At 41.3% G+C, this 18,545-nt stretch overlaps 1 protein-coding gene across 2 annotated transcripts in view; it reads left to right on the top strand.

The window, feature by feature from the left end:
• pth2ra (parathyroid hormone 2 receptor a) overlaps window positions 1-18,545 on the top strand; it is a 28,597-nt gene that overhangs the window by 7,955 nt on the left and 2,097 nt on the right. For both annotated transcript variants that reach the window (XM_057043514.1, XM_057043505.1), the window contains exons 6-12: window positions 887-1,070; window positions 3,103-3,256; window positions 5,437-5,497; window positions 9,188-9,254; window positions 12,877-12,971; window positions 15,431-15,569; window positions 17,771-17,812. In XM_057043514.1, the coding sequence (XP_056899494.1) occupies window positions 887-1,070; window positions 3,103-3,256; window positions 5,437-5,497; window positions 9,188-9,254; window positions 12,877-12,971; window positions 15,431-15,569; window positions 17,771-17,812 (742 nt within the window). The remainder of the gene's footprint in view (window positions 1-886; window positions 1,071-3,102; window positions 3,257-5,436; window positions 5,498-9,187; window positions 9,255-12,876; window positions 12,972-15,430; window positions 15,570-17,770; window positions 17,813-18,545) is intronic.

The raw sequence follows: 18,545 nt of genomic DNA, 5'->3' as shown, positions 1-18,545 counted from the left end.
TATTTGACCGTCAGAACTTGAGGACGTGCTGCTCAGATAAAGAAAGCAAAATTTATCCTCTAAAAAGTGCTCTGCCTCCTTCTAAAACATTTTTCTGGCATTTTTGCAATTCATTATCATTTCCCAAAGTACTTTTGCTTTTTTGAACAGTGGGTACGCTGATGGGCTTCGTTAACAATGCTGATGTTCTGCAGATGTCGGATCACTACACTTTACACAGCGTTCCTTTGCCTTCAGGAAACAATCAAAACCCTTAATGACAAAATAAATGAGCTAACATAGAAACAACTGCGTGTCTTTATAAATAAATGGGCCTACATAGCGATTAAAATTAGCAACTACAGTCAAATTAGCAGTAATTATGATTCTAGAAGCGGCACATTTGTTGGGGTCCAGGCTTCCCGGTTGTGTTTTTCCTGCAGGGAGCGTGGTGGAGCCATGCTCCGGCCACCTGTTGGCGCACCTGAAGGCCATCAGCGATTAGCCGCCTATTTAAGGTCTAAGACTCCGGTGTCGGAGGATTGTTGTGTGATTTTGATATTTCTGGTGACTTTGTTGGTTTTTTGAAGATTTTGGTGATTTTTGTGGCTCCACGCTGGAGCTCTTTGTGCGCACCCGGCGTAAGAACTGTTGCTTCCCGCCAGTTCAGGAGGACTGTCCTTTTGTGTTTGTTTAATAAAACCTATTTTGGACCTTTCATCACTGCGTCTTGCCTGCGTTCGGGTCCTGGACAACCACATATCGGAACAACATTCCTCCTTTAGTTACTGAGAGTAACACAATACTTTCTTATCTATAATTAATAATTAAAAAAAACCCACACACTTGTTTCTGTGACAACTATCGATGCTCTTTGAGAGTAAATACAGTTTCCTGTTCTTGGCAGACGTCTCCACTGCACCCGGAACTACATCCACATGCATCTGTTTCTTTCCTTCATGTTACGGGCCGTCAGTATTTTTGTGAAGGACAGGGTGGTCCATTCCAGCGCTGGTCTGCAGGACTTTGATTCTGCCCTCCTGGACAATACCAAGTCCATTAGCATGTCACCGACGGACAAGTCCCGGTATGTAAGTACCAGTTTTCCTCCTACGCTACCTTAAGAAACACAAAATAAGAGTCGGGCTTTTTCCCCTGCACCAGTATTTAAGTATTTCTCTTGGCGCGCCCCTCATCACAAGAAGGTTCCTTCAGTTTTCAGCGTTTCATGTGGTCATGCATGTTCTCCCAGTGCCTGTGCAGATTTTGAGTTGATATGAGGATCTGTGGAACCCCGAGGTACAGGGTTGGGTGTCGGGTCTATTCCTGCCCCACCTGGTGACACCTGCAACACCCGCTTGACCCCACAAAGTGACAGGTAGCAGGAAAATCTACTGGCCAAGATGCATCATACAGACACAGCAGTGAATAGCAGCAGTTTATTGGTGCTTCCTAGCATTTATTTTACACATTTATTGATCAAGAGCAGCTGTGACCAATCACGGAAACAGTTTGTATGTTGAGGATTTTAGTCTAGTGGGTCCCTGCCGTTACTAGTTTTAACAACAAAAACATCTTCGCTGGCTAAGAAACGCCAGTTAACTCTTGAAATCTGACTAGATACGACCATAACATTGTATCACGTATTTATTTAATTAGCAAATTAAATAACTTACAAGCGAAACATTTTTTTCTTCAAAGTGTCACTGAAGCAAAGAAAATTACCAGAATAGAAAGGGGTTAAATTCATTTTGCCCACACACTAAAGAAGAAAAAAATAATCTAAACTACACAAAAAAAGTTCAGCAAAAAATAAAATAAAAAAAACTTTACAAAGACTGAAACATTTTAATAGCAGCTTAAAAGAGAGGCCATCACCCCTTTCTGCTCTTTATGTACGTAGGCGTTGGAAAGTTTGGGACTCGCATATCTCCATACTTGTTTGAAACTCAGACCAATAATTAAAGTATGAGCCATTTAATTACCAGTCCTTTTTGTTCATTCATATTAATTCATATTATATTCCTCCTTCACAGGAGCAGCAGCAGTGTTAAAATAATTGACAGAGTAATCCGTATAGTGTGCTGTCACACCATTCTTACCTTCAATATAGGATAATCTTCGTAAATCCGCTGCTATTCAGCATCCTGCACCAACAGTGCTGATTATGCCAAGAAGAACATTCGTTAAGTACAAATGTGTTTTTTTTTTTTTTCACTATATCTAACTCATTAAAAAATCTATTTTTTGCTCCTACTACTGCGTTTTAAAGGACAAAGGGTGAAACCACTGTCCTAAAACACGGGACACGGCTTGACTACCAGAACGTCATCAAGGGTTGTTGGCTGCTGGGCGGCCACACGTCAGCAGAAGGGACAGACCACAAACGACCATCAAGCCGTCATCAATAGCGATAGTTGCTGTGGTCCTGGTGTTTTTTCTGCAACCACCCATGACGAGGCATTCAGGAAATGCAGGACATTGCAGCGAAGCCCTTTTGCTGTCGCTGTTATTAGCTATGGATGCATTAGATTGTTAAGACAAATGATTTTAAGATGCAGTTCCAAACATGGCTAAACATTTATGTGTGTTAGCTAAAGTTTTAATATCTGATTTAAAAGAAAGTGTTCCCACTGTGAAAATTATACTTGATTACATTTACTTTCTTTTTTTTTCGTCTGCGCTCTGTCGTCACCTCAGCGGCCGTGGTACATTTTGGAGTATTTCTCTACCCATTTGTTATAAGTGAAGTCCTGGTATGTCTTCATTCAAGGGCTGCGTAGTCTTACGGAGAACTGGGACACATCTGCCCTCCTTGGAAACACTGAAAAACAGGATGACAGGTAGAAATGGGACTGATTATAAAGCTTAAAGGAAAAACTTCAAGGTTTTCTGGGCGTTGGATAGAGCTATTGGAGTACCTCCCTGGCACTGGTGCAGAAGAATAACCCTTAAAAACACAAATTACTAACAAAGAAGAACAAGAAGAGTGAAAAACACTGCTGTGGCAACAGGGAGCTGGTTTGTGCATGGAATTGAGATCTATTTGTGGTTAAGGCCAACGTGATACGCACATTGCTTGACAAGTTGTCGGCTTGACAGGTATTCATGTTTTGTTATCAGGTGGGCTGCAAAGTGACAGTGGTGCTCTTCATCTATTTTCTCGCCACCAACTACTTCTGGATCCTAGTGGAGGGCCTGTACCTCCACAGTCTCATCTTCATGGCCTTCCGAACAGCCAACAAATACCTTTGGGGTTTTATACTCATTGGATGGGGTGAGTAAATCATTTTCAAAAAAATGGAATTGGGGGAAATCAGTCCTCTCCTTTTCAAGGCAAATGTTTCAGCTTTGGGTCTACTGAGATAAGATAGGACAGGAACTGGGGGGTCGAGACTAGTTATTTCCCTCTTATTTTAAATTGTAGCTGAATTGTAGCTGAAATGGCTGCATAAATGATGTTGGAGTCATTTATACCCTGCACAGCGGGAAGGTTGGGTAGTGCTGCTGTTGTGAGAGGATACCTCCTGTCAGATGGGATATCACTGCTTTCTTTTAAACTATGGCAGGGAAATGATCAAGCATGATTACAGCAACAGGAAATTCAGCCATAATAGCCTATTTTCATGACACGTCTCTACAGTTTGTAGCTGCAACTGTAGCACAATGGGAAAAACATTTACCCCCTCAATGCATCCAGACACATCTGCATTAACCTAAAAAGGAGCAGGAGTCGGGAGGAACGGAGGCCGGTATAAACCAGTTTGAATTTTAAATAAACTGTGGTATTAACCTAATCCAAAGTTATTTAACTCTAAAGCCTCACTCTTGCAGAGGAACTTGGAACTATTTTGGAGCTTTGACAAGGGTTTTCATTAGCTGTTAATGCAGGGACGCCCAAGCGTGAAGTCAGGGGAGAACAAGGATTCTTCCTACAGCTGGATGTGCAGCCAGCCTCATCATCTAGATTGATGAGGGGGAAGAAAACCTTCTTTTTTTTATTTTGACGTGAGAATTCACCCTCCGAAAAAGAGATGAGGGTGCAAATGCTCTCTGTGCCGCCATTATATGAAACAGGATGAAAAAGCTGGAGCAAATACCTGCAAAGAGTCTCTTCTGGCCCTCTACACTGAAAAATATGTCCCTGTGACCAGGACCTGAAAAACTGAAGGGAACGAACGCTACCTCACAATATTACTGTGAGATAGAAGGAAGAATAGACTATTCTCACGTGTGTTTGTTATCTTGTTGAGGTGAGCTGTTGAATAAATGCTGCTGCTTTGACTTTTGCCTTTTTAGTGCAGTCGGCAAACAGCTCTCACCTGAGAGTGGATCAATCTGACTAATCAGATTAGATCATCAACAGTCCAACCAAGGTTTGTTCACGTTTGGAGTGCGTGATGCAATACTAATACATAAGTGAAAAAACACCGGTTTTGTTTTCTTTTTTGGGTCATGGGGGCAGCGATGACATCGGGGACGTAGAGGAACCTCAACCCGTCAGCTCCTCGAGGCTCTCTGGGAGACCACCAACACGCTCTTTCCCAGAAGCAAATAATACTTTAAACCGATTAATCACAATGGCGTTTGACTAACAAATAAATGGCATTTACAGAGGTGTTTATAGTGGAGAGCAGCACGCCTTGGTGTTTGTTTCCAAATGCATCACATTTGATATCCACCACAACTGTCCATGCACAGATCATCGTAGTGCTTTAAAATTTAACGGGCTTCACGATTTTATTTACGTGATGTTCATCTACAACACCATGTTAATGCTAACGCCAAAACACAAAGACAAATGTGTCTGTGATAAAGTCAGAATAGATAGAGCGAACGGCTTCAGGAGGTGATTCTTAGAGCGACACATCACATTAACACTTCTGGAATCACACGCTGAAGGCGATTTTAAGAAGCTCTGTTTCTTAAATCCAGGCTTATGTTAGTTAGGACAGAGACTCACACTTGTCATATGGCGTCCTGCCACTTTGTCCCAAATGATTAACAGAATGAGACAACAGAGGAATAACAACTGTTTTGGTGGCAGCTTTTTCTGGAGCGACAGCTGCAGTCAAATTGTCACCAAGCAGAACTCAGTGCATGGGATGTTGTGTGTTTGGGGGAAAATACAAGTTGCTAAGCAATTTAGTGCTTCTTCAAAAATATTTTGTTGTGCTGTATTTATGCTTTCAAATGAGCATCTCTTGTCCTCTAGCTGTTGGCTGCAGTACAGGAAATATAAACCTTCTGTGATTATTTGTCCTAAAATGGCTTCTGTCGCTAATAATAATAACTCTAGCTTGATTGATGTATCCTCAGCTCTTTTTATTCCTGAGCAATTCACCTGCTGTTGATACCTGATACTCAATTACTAAGAGCTAAACCTGTTTAAAGATGAAAATGTATAAATATATAAAATTTGCTGCTGTGATTGTATTTCTTAATTTATGATTTCAGGTGTTCCAGCTGTTTTTGTAGCAGTATGGGCGATTGTCAGAGCAGCACTAGCAGACGCAAGGTGAGCGAAAGGAAAGAAGTCGCTGAATTCAGTGGTTTTTGCTAAAAGGTTAAAAGAAGAGTTGCGGGGAATTTTAAAGGTTAGAAAATTAGCACTTAACTAGAGTGACATTTGAAATAATTAGTCAAACATTAATTTGCAAAGAGTGGGAGAGAAATGCTTCTTTGATCAATGGTTTATTTCAAACTTTCTGTCTTGTGGATGTGTAGAAGAATGAAGTGTTTGGGAGGAATGTGAAAATGTAAACATAATCGCTAAAGATCAGGTCATTCAGTAACAAAAGTTTTCGTCCGATTCTAAAGTCACAAACTGCAGGGTAGCGTATTCAAAATGACATAATTTTACATGTTATTGCTTTCATATGTGAATATTTTACACCTTATTAAGATGCCAACTGTCTCTGAATAAAGAATGCAAGCCTTCATTGTTGTGAACATCTCACCTCAATGATACACTGGATGCATTTGTGTTGCTCCCGCGCTCCGAAATCACAGCAGAGACGATAAGTTTCCATTTAAATCAATGCGTGTGTGTACACCGGCTCTGGCTCTGTTTCATTTCTGACTGACCCATGGTAGAGTCACCAAACTCAAACTAAAAAGATAATTTGTGGCTTGCTAATACCCTAAAAAGTGGTAAGATTGCGTGATTGTACTTACATTTGCATTCAGCTGCCTTCAACATTCAGCAGCGCACTGAAGCCGGTGTATTTTGGCAGGTGGAGAACAGACACACAGTGAAACGGTTCCACAAAGCAAATCCATCATCGGGTTTGGGCTGTCATGTATTATCGGGGTGAACTGATGTCCACATGAGAGGTTATGATGATGATATTTTAAAACCTCTATCATTTTGTTGGTTGATTGAAAAACTGAAAGAAAGCAAAGCTGTTTATGGTAATGCTGCACAGAAATGCATCTGTAGGTGCTGGAACATGAGGGAGTGGATCGACAAAATGCAAATTTCCAATGCATATTGTATAAGGAAGACATGTCTGGAGTTTGAGGTGTAGCCATGGAACAAACCTCACACGTTTTTGCATGAGGACGCAACTTATTCTAATAGTTGATGGACCTTGGTTGGGTTCATGAAGAGGCCTTAAAAGTGAGGAGGGACACATGAAACTACCTTGCGTATCATGATGTTCTTATGCTTTGTGTCTGGGGAAGTGTTGAGATGGACTGCTCGGGGTGAAAACACAAGGTAAAAAGGCTGAGCTGGAATCACAACATGTTATGTTGCAGCTTAAAAGAAAACACTGCGGCAGGCTATGAACTATGTGTTGCTGGATCCATGTGGGATCAAAGGTCAACAGCTCCATTTCTCAGAAGTGTTTTTGTCCTTGCTTGTTGTTGGTTCTTTTTGTCCTTCCCCCCCAAAATGCATTATTTTGGACTGCGAGGGGAACCTCAGTTGCCTGGATAAATCACACGTGGGCATAGAGGAATATGAAATCTGCAGATAAAAAGGCCCAAAAGTGGAATCAAAACAGAATCCTGTGGCTCTGATGTAACCGCAATAACAGCGGCTCCACAGTGACCGGGCTAATTAGAATAATTGGACACTAAAGTGGCCCTCCTAGGAAAAAAAAAATCTTGTTTTATCCTGTATTTGTTTTTGAGGTGCAATTTTGTGAGTATTTGTCAGCAAGAAGTTTCCTCCAAATGAGTTTTGCTCATGGTCCTGAAACAACTTATTCAAGCCTTTAAATGCATTTCAGAGGATCAGAAATCTGCCAACAACTGCTGAATGCAACAGAAAGCTTCTTAATGCACATGCTAAGGGAGATTTGAATTTACCCTTTGGTAGCGTCAGTGACCCACGTGGTTGTCAGCTTGAAGTCTTAAATGTCTTCATAACCTTTAAGGTGGTATTTTGCCTCATCAGTATTCCCAACTATTCAAAGCCTTTTGAAGGTGTATAGAAGACCTTAATCCTTTCAAGCCTCCTGAAAAACACACCAATTGTCTCCAATAAATAGGTTTGAAAGCTCGAAGGCCATCATGGTTGTTCTTTTAACTTTTAAATTTTGACTGCATCTAAAGCAGAAATGGACTGAATATTAATGCAGACATCCCTCTTTAATGGCCCCATGAATTCACTTTTATAACATTGTCACGTTCCAGTCTAGGGTATGGAATTGTGAACCAGGGAAAAGTGAAGGTGGCACGAGGAATAACGCAAGATCAATAAGTGAATTATAGATTTAATGGCAAAAGTGGGGTTGATACAAAAATAAGTGAGCACTTAAATTATAGAGGTCTAATCAATAGTTAAAGGCACGTTGCATGGCAAACATTCCAAAAGTAGACAGAAGTGGCTTCTCCACAGAAGCAGGCGAACGGCAACCGACGGGCTGCGTATCACAAAACGAAGTGGAAACTGGTAGCGCTGACGTGGCGAGTCACGGAACAGAACGAAAAACGGAGCCAGAAGGATTCGTTGGGTGGCACCCCAGGGTTTTTAAAAGGACGCCAATCTCGAACCAGCCAATCACAGACCATGGCGCAGCACCTATTGAAACAGAGAAACACAAAACACGGGGGCGGGACAAAACGGAACCAAACGCGCAAAGGTACGCAGAGCGCACAGTAAAAGCAAACTAAACCACATAACTGGGATCGTAACAACATAAAATATTAGCATGATAACAACTTGCGCTCCCTCTGTTTGGCATAAATTCTTACCTGTGTCTCCGTTTCAAACTGTTATCTCTGCCTGAGTTCGTATTTTGGATGCTGAACTTATTGCTTGTCACTCCTGTTTCTTTCCTCTCATGGTTGTATAAACATGTCCGAAGAACCGACATGGAAATGTTTAATTTACTTTAGGGAAAAGTAATGATTTGTCACTTGAAATGTAATACTGTATACCTTAAAAAATGTCTTTAAGTAAAAAAATAAATTAAAAAAACTCAGAAAATGCATATCAAAGTGTTAACGAATAAGGGGAAAATTAAACAATTATATAATAATGTATAAAAAAAGGAGTGTTGTCATACATGGTTCTACCCTTGACTGGGTGTTTTCTAAAGGTACTAAAGTTTAAAGTTTATATATTTTAGAATCATGCACATATGTAAATGTGATTGGAGACCCCTACGTTGCCCCCAGGGGTAGGTGAGTGAGTGTGTTGATGGTGTGTGCGCCCCGTGATGGTCTGGTGACTTGAATAAGCAATTTTATTTTTCAAAGCAACATTGCTAGGGAAAAGAAAAACACAACATCTCCAGGTTGCCTCTGGCGTTGCCTGCTGGTGTTTTTATTTTGTTTACTATCATGGAATATAAAGGTGATCTCAAGTCAGCAGTCAGTGTTTTTCCCTTATTGCGTGCGCTTTCTCCACTGTTGTGCTTCTTACATTATTATTAGAGTGATACCAATACACAATATGTTCTGTTTAACAATTCAAGAAGTATAACAGTTCTGATTTTCTAAAAGGATTTATTTTCCCCAATCTTAAAATATAAATATAGAAGAAATTATCACTCGGCATTCGGCTCTTTTCAGAGTATCTGACACAAACAACAGTGGGGAGTGTGTGCGGAGAACTGTCAGTCAAGTGCCTTAAAGTTGAATTTTTAATAAACGAATAACGTCAGTCATTGTAATTTACTTTAGGCAGTGTTTGAGACAACACTCTTCCCGCTTCTCTAACTTCATCTTTTCATCTCCTTTTCATCAAATATAGGTGCTGGGAATTAAGCGCTGGTAATATCAAGTGGATCTACCAAGTTCCCATCTTGATGGCCATTGCGGTAAGAGAGAGTGTGTGTGGGGTCTTATAAATGCTACATATTGACCAAATTGCACATACTAACAAAATGAGAAAATTTTTGTGAAGTGAGGACATTTTGGCTGGTCCTCGCAACTTCACAGGACTATTTGTGTTGATACAATCAATTCAAATCCGACGGACTGGATCCCAAATGCAGACGCAGGAAGACAGATGAGCTTGAAAGTCTCCGTTACTGTTTAAAGGCCCCGTCAACGACACCAGGTCCCGTCGTCAGGCCGTAGGCAAAGAGGCAGCACGGTTGAGCAGTAAGAACTAGGATTAGAACTCGCAATACTGAATGTGAGCCAGAGTGTTGCCACTTGAGGCTTCCTAACGAATTTTCGATGAGTGGATGAATGAAGCGGTCTGTTAACACTGATGGGAGGTGATGTAGATTAGCCTGGAATGAACTGCAAGCATGAAGAGAATCAGGTGGGAGAAAAACTGAGGTAACAGCTCCACTGAGTATGCTCACGATGAATTGGGATCAGGTGCTGGAGTCCATTCCTGCTGGACTATGTTCAAGACTCACAGGCCATTTGCTTCCACACTCTTCCCTGGTTGGTCTCTTATACACCATAAATACATTAATGGTAAATCAGGTGGATAGCGCTGACAACTCACCATTCCTGCTCAAAATGACAGGAATCTCTGGCCTGCATGTACTTTATTTTGGTTTCATTGTGATAATTTAAGTTCAGAGGCTGAATTTCTCTGTTATCCCTTAGGCTTTAAGTGGTTTAAGTAAGGATATGAAACACGGTTATAATTAGCCTGAAACGCTAATTGAATCCTACTGAGCTGAAAATTGCTTGTTTTTCATTTTATTTGGAGGCGGCAACTGTGACATTAAGAAAGCTACTGGCTGTGGAAACAATGCTTAACATTCGTGAGAGTTCCAACTTCTTACTGCTTCGAGTTAGACGATTAAAGTAGACAAGTGTTATGCAGACGCTGTTTGCACTGAATCCACCTTGATTAACAAGTGAAATTTTTTCACAAATATCAAGAAATGCAAATACTCCTGGGTACTGTGTGCTGGGGTTTCTGCGCACATTCCTAAAATGTGAGTTCCGGTGTCAAAAATTCAAATGAATTCTCTTTGATATTACTTCTGTGGCGGCCTCGACTGCCAGTCATAAATAAAGTTTTACTTATCCTCATAACAAGTGCTGCGATAATTTAATGGAGGTACTGAGTTTCGCAGCAAAGACAGTTGTTCCCGTTGTTCAAAGTCATATGCACTTTGATGTCTCCTACCGTCTGAAGCTCCTCCACTTGTTAACCTTTTGTTGTCGTTGGTCAAAGTTAAGATGGCTCTTGGAACACATGGAACACTGGACCAGCTCTAGACCCAGGATGCTTGAGGGTTCATGGAAGTTTATCCAACCAGTCAACATGTGTTTTGTTGTCCTGGAAAAGGCATTTGACCATGTCCATCGGGGTATTCTGTGGGGGGTATTCCAAGAGTACGGGATCTAAGGCCCTCTGTTAAGGGCCATTCGGTCTCTGTACCACTACTGCAGGAGCTTGGTTGCCATTGGCAGCAAGTAAGTCAGACCTGTTGCTGTTGCATGTTGGACTTCAGCAGGGCTGTCCTTTCTCACCAGTTCTGTTCATAATCTTTATGGACAGAATTTTTAAGCAAATCCAGGGGCCGGAGGGAGTCCAATTTGGGAAGTACAGGATTTCATGTCTGTTTCTGCATATGATGTTGTCCTGTTGACCTCATCTAACTAGGACCTGCAGCATGTACTGGGGCGGTTTGCAGCCAAGTGTGAAGCACTGGAAAAGAGTGGTTTGCCTTGGTTGGAGAGTTCAGCTATATTGGGGTCTTGTTCACAAATGAGGGAAAGATGGAGCGTGAGATTGACGGGCGGATCGGTGCAGCCTCAGCAGTTGGTAGACCGAACCGTTATGGTAAGGAGAGAGCTTAGTCACAAGGTGAAGCTCTCGATTTACCAGCCACACCGATGAGTTTCCTCTGCAGGGTAGCTGTGCGCTCGCTTAGAGATAAGGGTGAGAAGCTCAGTCACTCGGGAGGAGCACAGAGAAGAGCCGCTGCTCCTTCACATTGAGGATCAATGCTGCGGTGGCTCGGGCATCTGTTTCGGATACCCCTGGACGCCTCCCTAGGGAGGTGTTCCAGGCAAGTTCCACTGGGAAGAGGCCCCCACGGCAGACCCAGGACACTCTGAAGAGACTACGTCTCTCGGCTGGCCTGGCCTAGGAGCACCTCGGAATATTCCCCAAAGTGCTGGAGGAAATTTCTTGAGACAGTCAAGTGCTTAGGCAGCTGCCCCCATGACCCGTTCCCGTTAAAGCAGAAGAAGACGAGACGAGAGTAATCATAAAATGGTCCTGACACGTCGAAAGACATTAATGAAGCTTATAAATTTCACCAAACTTAAATAAATATAACTGCAGGTGCAGAAAATCTCCAAACACTGGACTGTCTGGATTCAACTAATCAACATTCATGCTTATGATGGATAAAGGATTCGTGATCCTCCCCACCCCCATTTTCTGATTTTCTGAGGCTTTTCTTTTTCTGCTGCTGTCTGCCTGCCTGCCTGCCACCTGGATATTGTTTTACTGTGGAGGAGGAGATGATGGACACACAGGTGAAACACATGTAGGTTATTACAATAAAGGGATAGAAGGTGTCTTTGTAAACCAGACAAGGGAAGAAAGCAAATCACAGCAAACACAAGTAACACAAGAGACACTGACTAACACAGCAGACAAAAAAATAGAAAGGAAAAATGACAACTCATGTAAACAGTGATCATGGGGGACTGTGCATAAAGGTTCTTTGTCTGATCTGGGCTTTCAATGTGGAGTTTGGACATTATTCAGGACAAATTGATCTGAGGTGTGAATGATGATTGGATGCTTTGGCGGACTGGTGACCCGTCCAGGGTGCAGCCTCTGATCAATTCAGGACCCCACCGTCCTGATGATGGAGGATCGATGGGACAAAAAGGGATAAACTAAGACAGCTAAGACCTTTGTCTTGGTCTTGGAGTTTTGACTCACTTTTTTTTTTAGATTATCGGATGCAGTTCACCGTGAAACAGCTTGTCTGCAATTATGTTGAGAGCCCTCAGTGGCAGCTCAGTGCCATTTTTATGTGAGGCAGGTCTGATTAGAAATGCAAATTACAATGGCAAATTGAAGTGCAAATGAAGGGATAATACAGGGGTGGGACTGATGTGTGGTCGTATTTGGGCATCATCCAGTGTGAGGTAGTTTTGCTGAGAGTCATTGCTGTTAGGCGGATGACTGTCCATGAGTGAGATCCTGCATCAGAGCAGAGGAAGAGGAGGCAGCACTCGAGCGCTGCACTTTACCCGATCCAGCAGCCTTAAAACATTTTTCAGGAACGCTGTCAACAGTGGTGAGAATGATGTTGCTATTCAAGGTTTGGCTTGGTTCTAAGTGCTCTGGCTGCAGTGCTCTGTCGATGAGTGAATGAATAGATGGATAAAGGAGCTTTCTATAAAAGAAAAACCCTGGCCACAATATATACACGTAAGCCTCACTGCCCGCTGTGGTCAGAGTACATGAATAATTAACTTATGTCTGTTCTTCCATTTCAGCTCAACTTTATCCTCTTTGTGAACATCGTTCGAGTGTTGGCCACGAAAATTCGAGAGACAAACGCGGGACGATACGACACCAGGAAACAGTACAGGTTTGTAGATTGGAGTTGGAGAAAATAGGCTGCAGCATCAGAGTGGGCCAGAGTGAGCGATTATAGTGATTACAATGGGAGCAAAATGGAGCCTTAACTGCTAAGACGGTCTATTTTTTTTTTTGTCATCAAATTTCCAGATATTCTCTGCTAAACTGTGCTGATTGTTTTTGTTTTCCAAGTGGTCACTGGACACAAACAAGGGATTCAAGGATAATTAAGTTGTGACCTAGCAAAATTTAGAATCTCGTCACACCACATTCCAAATGACTACCTAACAAACCTAAAGGTTTTTTTTTAATGTGCATATGCCTTTTTAAACCTACATTTGTGGAAATGAGAATCTGGACAATGTTATGTAAATGTGTTGTATGCATGTGTGCAGGAAACACACATGCATACAACACATTTACCGCTGTAATAATACACTTGCGGAATTCTCTGTCTTGGTATATTAACCGTAGCAAAATAACGATGGGTGATTTTCACCCGGGTGATTGTGGTGGCGATGGTGTTGCTAACTGCAACATTAGTGTTCTAGTGTTCATTATCTCAGAGTCAGACTCTAGTGTTGGCACTGTCATCAGTCGACCAGCCAACATAAGGTATTTTAGTTGCTGTGCGCTTAGATGTGTGCATGTGTGTGTCATAACAGATGATAGAACAATAAAGACTGTATTTTTTAAAGAAGGAAGAAAGTTCATTATCTATCTTTGTAGCATTTTTTTCTATGATAAGGAAGATGAGATGAAGACAGAAGCAAAAATTAAAACACAAACTGATCTGTAAAAGGGTGAGTCGGATTTCTGGTGTTGAATGAATTGAAAAGGAAGAAGATGAAACATCATCTGCCATATTTTGTAGTTTTCGGATAGAAGGCATAGGCAGGCAACAAGTGACGACACTGGGAACTGACTTTCAACACCTGAGGCAACCCACCGATGCTACTTACCCAAGGCACAGCATTATGGGGAGACAGGTCTCTCTCTATGATTACTGATATATAAACTCCGGACGATTTATGATTTTCACAAGCATGATTACCTCCAACTCACTAACAAGGGAATTTCTGTTCTGGCCACCAACCTCACCACCCACCTGTCCACACTTGTTGACTGATTTTCTAGGGATACAGGTGCTTCTTAGGAATGGCCCAAGCTCCTTCCTTATGTTACCTCTCCTCTGGCACCTGCTATCTCTGACGCCTGCCCCTCCCTCATCCCAGTGATAATTCTTACAAGACATTTTATATTCATGACATATGGCTTAGATTTCTTCTCTCTCACAAAGTGCTAGCTAGCTTCTGCTGCCAATGCTGTTCTTAATGGGGTGCCCCGTGATGATTGCATTTTGTTTTCCACTAGGAAAAACACACCAGGGGGTTGTCTTGCAGTCCTCTATTCCAGCTAATTTTCTTTTTTTGATAATGAAAGTCAAAGTGTCTTTATTTGCTGCACAGAAAGCACCTCTAACAATCCTTTCAAACTTTCAGAAATACTGACCCCCCCCCCCACAGCCTTGCTTGATAAATAACACATGTACAGCAAATAGGATTTTTAAAAAGCATTTGTGCGCAAATTTCATGACCTCCATCTCATTCGATCCTGAGCGCTCCACACATTGTTGAGCTTTTCTGACAGTAGGACAAGTGCTTGTATTCAGCTTGTAATGAGCAGCCCTTCACAAACTCTCTTTCACAGTTCAAACTAATTGCGGCTGAGGCTTAAACCCCACTTATCGCAGCCTCTAAACCTGGTATGAGCACATCAGAGCCTACCTAATCTGCTGTCTTTCAGAAACTCACATCTAGTCCTATTAGCACCATTTTCAGCATGTCTCTTTCTAAGGGGCAGCATAGAAATATGCTGGTGGGACAATAATCTTTTTGATAAATTTCGATAGCTTCTGATCCTGTCATGCCATTGAAACTGCCCTGAGCAGAGTTGTTAATAATCTACTGAGCACATCTGATGCAGGATTTTTTTCCCCCCATACCTTTAATGTTTGATTTAAGTGTGGCATTGGACACAGTAGAGTATATTATGTTTGTACATCTGTTAGAGCACTGCATGAGTCCAAGGGTAGACACTCTCAAGGTTTCACTCTTATTTATTCTTATCCTATTTATCTGACAGAAACTTCTCAATTCCTCGATGTCTTTGTAGATTCTCAGTCATGCAGGTCATCGTTATCCAAGGTAGTTTTCTGTGTTTCTCTTGTGTTTCTTCTCTTGGAAGAAACACAGGAGAAGAAACACAGTCCATTTGACAGAGGAAACCACCTTGGATTCTCAATTCCTTCAATGCAAGTATACTCTAGAAAATGACCCGGATCATTTGCTAATATGCTAATAGATTTATGGAAATTTGATTTAAGTAATTTACAGATTTTTGCCCGGTTTGACTTGATTTTAGGTTGTCCATGCATCTAGCTCATCTGTCCATGTGTGCATCTTACAGGAAACTGGCCAAATCCACCCTTGTCCTGGTTCTGGTGTTTGGCATCCACTACATCATCTTTGTTGGGATGCCTCATACGTTTGAGGGCCTGAGCTGGGAGGTCCGAATGTACTGTGAGCTGTTCTTTAACTCCTTTCAGGTAACGCTCGACATTTTTTATTAAAAGCTGAGAGCGTCTATTGAGTGTAATAATGACCTTTTGGATTCACTTTAATTGAGTGCCCACTTCTATTTTAATGGAGACAAGGAGTTATTACTGTCCATTAAAGTGGTTTAGTGAACTAAACAAAGTGCTTGAGTTATTTTCAGGCCAGTTTGAACTTGAACCTGATGGCTGAACACCAGCCATTAAACAAAAAAAAAAGCACTCTGTTCAAACTCAAAAAAATAAAATGAATCTCATTGCCGCTTGTGTTGAGTGTCTTGCTAATCTTGAAGGTATTGTAATTACTATTGTTACTAATTACTTAAAACATTTTATCATTTACTATCACCACGTTTTTGACGAGTGATCCGAATGGCCCCTGAATGGTCAGTGCACACTCACACAAGTATTAGAGTAATTCAACAACAGAATGATTAACAATGCACCAAAAGTGATTAACTCGAATAACTATTACTATATTTAGGGCTTCACCCATTTGTTAATCAGATTATTTAACTGATCTGGCCAATACATTGATTGTTACCTGTCCTGCCCTCTTAATGTGCTGTGTTTGTATTTGTCAGCCAGCACGAGGACTCCAAGTTCACTAAAGACAACTTCCTCAAGGCTGATTGATCCATTAATGGATCCATTTCTTTTTGCATGTGGGTGCATCAGCAGTGGGTATCAAATGGGACTCACAACAGGCACCACGGGTTCATTGATTCTTCTAAAGTGTCAAGATCAAGCACATGTGCCGACATTATTAGAAGGCACTTGATGTGTCCTTGCAGAGAAAATGATTTGGACTTGGAGCCGTTGCTCTATGTGTTGCGATTAACCTGAAGTTTTCAGAGAAAATTCTCTCTATCGGATAGTGTAAACTTATAGAAACCTTTCTTTTCTTTTGGTGCGAGGAGAGAGAAAGTAATGTGGTGAAGGATTTCAGATTTCAGTTTCTCAGTTATAATTCCCTGGAGGTCTGACATAGTGAACTTAGGTAAAAACACACAGAAACTACGTATACTCGAATGTATTAATTACATTGATTAATTCATTCAAGTTTAGCTGAAAAAAACAAAACAAATGGTTTTGGTGGTGCAATAACATCTGACATTAGAGAAAGGCATACTGTAAATCACTTATTTATTTATTTTTTTATAATTAATGTCAGTTTGAACTGTCAGTTAACGTGTATCTGTCTGTGCTCGTTACACCTTAACTCCAGTCAACTAAACAAAAGACAGAACAGGAAGTTCAACTGTTTAATCGACATGTCTGACATAAATAAGTCCAGGGTAAGCAAACAAGTTCAAATCATCAGGTCAGAAATCCACGTCACGTGAAAATGAGATGAATCCGAACAGGACGGGAGCGGTCCCTTCAGTGTTTTCTTTTTTAAAAAGAACTGTTTTATTCAGGAGGGAAACTGAAGCTGGTTTGAAAACAGCAAAGCCACAGTGAATGTGCGTTAAGAGAAATTTAGGCAGATCAAACAGGTCTCTGCACAAAGTCACAATTAAACAAATTAACCACCAGGCTGCTGCTTTTCATAGCGTTTTATAGCGAGCCACATTTCTGTGGATGACAGTGCAATTCCGTGCAAATGTAGCATGGCCTTTGCCTTAGCAGAGCTGACAATACACCCAAAAAACTTTAGAATCACACTGTAAAAAAGAAGAAAATATGAATTTTAACATGGCACAAATGGCCTTTGAGATTGAGAGGCAATTCATCTTTCATTAAAGGCTTTGGGCGAATTGTTATCTTCATTTGGAGATTGTGTCCTAAAGTTTCCCCTTTCAGCAGGCACTGCTGTGACGCTGCTCCGATAACCCTTTCATGAAAGACCTGCCAGTCATTCTGCATTGACCACTGAACAAGGCTGACCTTTTCCATTCAAAGAAAAACACTGAGAATAGATCTTATTTCCCCTTCTTTGGCGCAATCTGGCACATGTATTTAAACGTCTCTGTGACCCGTCAGTCACAGAAAAGCTCTCTCCCATTGGGCTGACCTCATCAAATGAGAATCCTGTATCAGCATTACTTTATAGTGGGGACTAAGGTCATGTCTGATTCTTGTTTATTAAAAATAATGAACAATCTCAACAGTAGCGGGCAACTGCTGCTAGCTTTGCATGTTCCCATGGTTCTAACTAGCATGTTTAATATTCACTGGTCTTTCTGTTTCAGGGCTTTTTTGTGTCCATTATCTATTGTTATTGCAATGGAGAGGTATGTACATTTTTGATTACTCCAAATTGTAAAAAAGTACTGCAAAACTGAAGTGAACGTGGATGACATTGCAGCACCTGTGATTTAAGGACTCCAGTGATAGAAGACACTATTAATAAGCACTATTTTCCTTTCACAATTCCCTTTTTTAAACTTGCAGATGCAGCAGGTTCTGTTCAGTGTCCTTTCATTCCGACAAATGAGCCCACTTAAATAAAACAACTCATAATTATTTCTTGCTGATGTGACACTCTAAAATGCATCCTGCGATATCCACACAGGAATATATTGTTGGGAACAAAATCATTCACAACGTCAAAGCTCCATCCATTAAAAACTGTGCAACCCCCCCCCTCTAGTTCAACTTCAGCCCTCTTCCACTCTGAAGGCATAAAGCACGTGGAAGAATAGCCCGGGATTATGTTGCTAAAATAATAATGATGACGAGATTAACAAGTCTGACTGAATGTCAAGTACATCTTTAGCATCGATATTTGTTTCCCAGGTGCGTAAAATACCAGTTGCCATTAACATAATGAACAATCGCAGATGCCAGATTCTTATGTCAATACTTGACCTGGATCACCTGCTCAGCACAAAGCATTTCCTAATTTAAAAGCGTACACACAGAAGCACTTTTCATATTCCCCCCCTCTTAGACCCTCGGAAACTGGCTGCATTTGTTGGTTTTAAATTGAAGATCTGTATGGTCATTTATTGGATTTCCAATTTC

The sequence above is a fragment of the Takifugu flavidus genome, chromosome 1 (assembly GCF_003711565.1).
Source record: "Takifugu flavidus isolate HTHZ2018 chromosome 1, ASM371156v2, whole genome shotgun sequence".
In the NCBI taxonomy this organism is placed as follows: Eukaryota; Metazoa; Chordata; class Actinopteri; order Tetraodontiformes; family Tetraodontidae; genus Takifugu; species Takifugu flavidus.
This window is presented reverse-complemented; position numbering and strand designations above follow the sequence as displayed.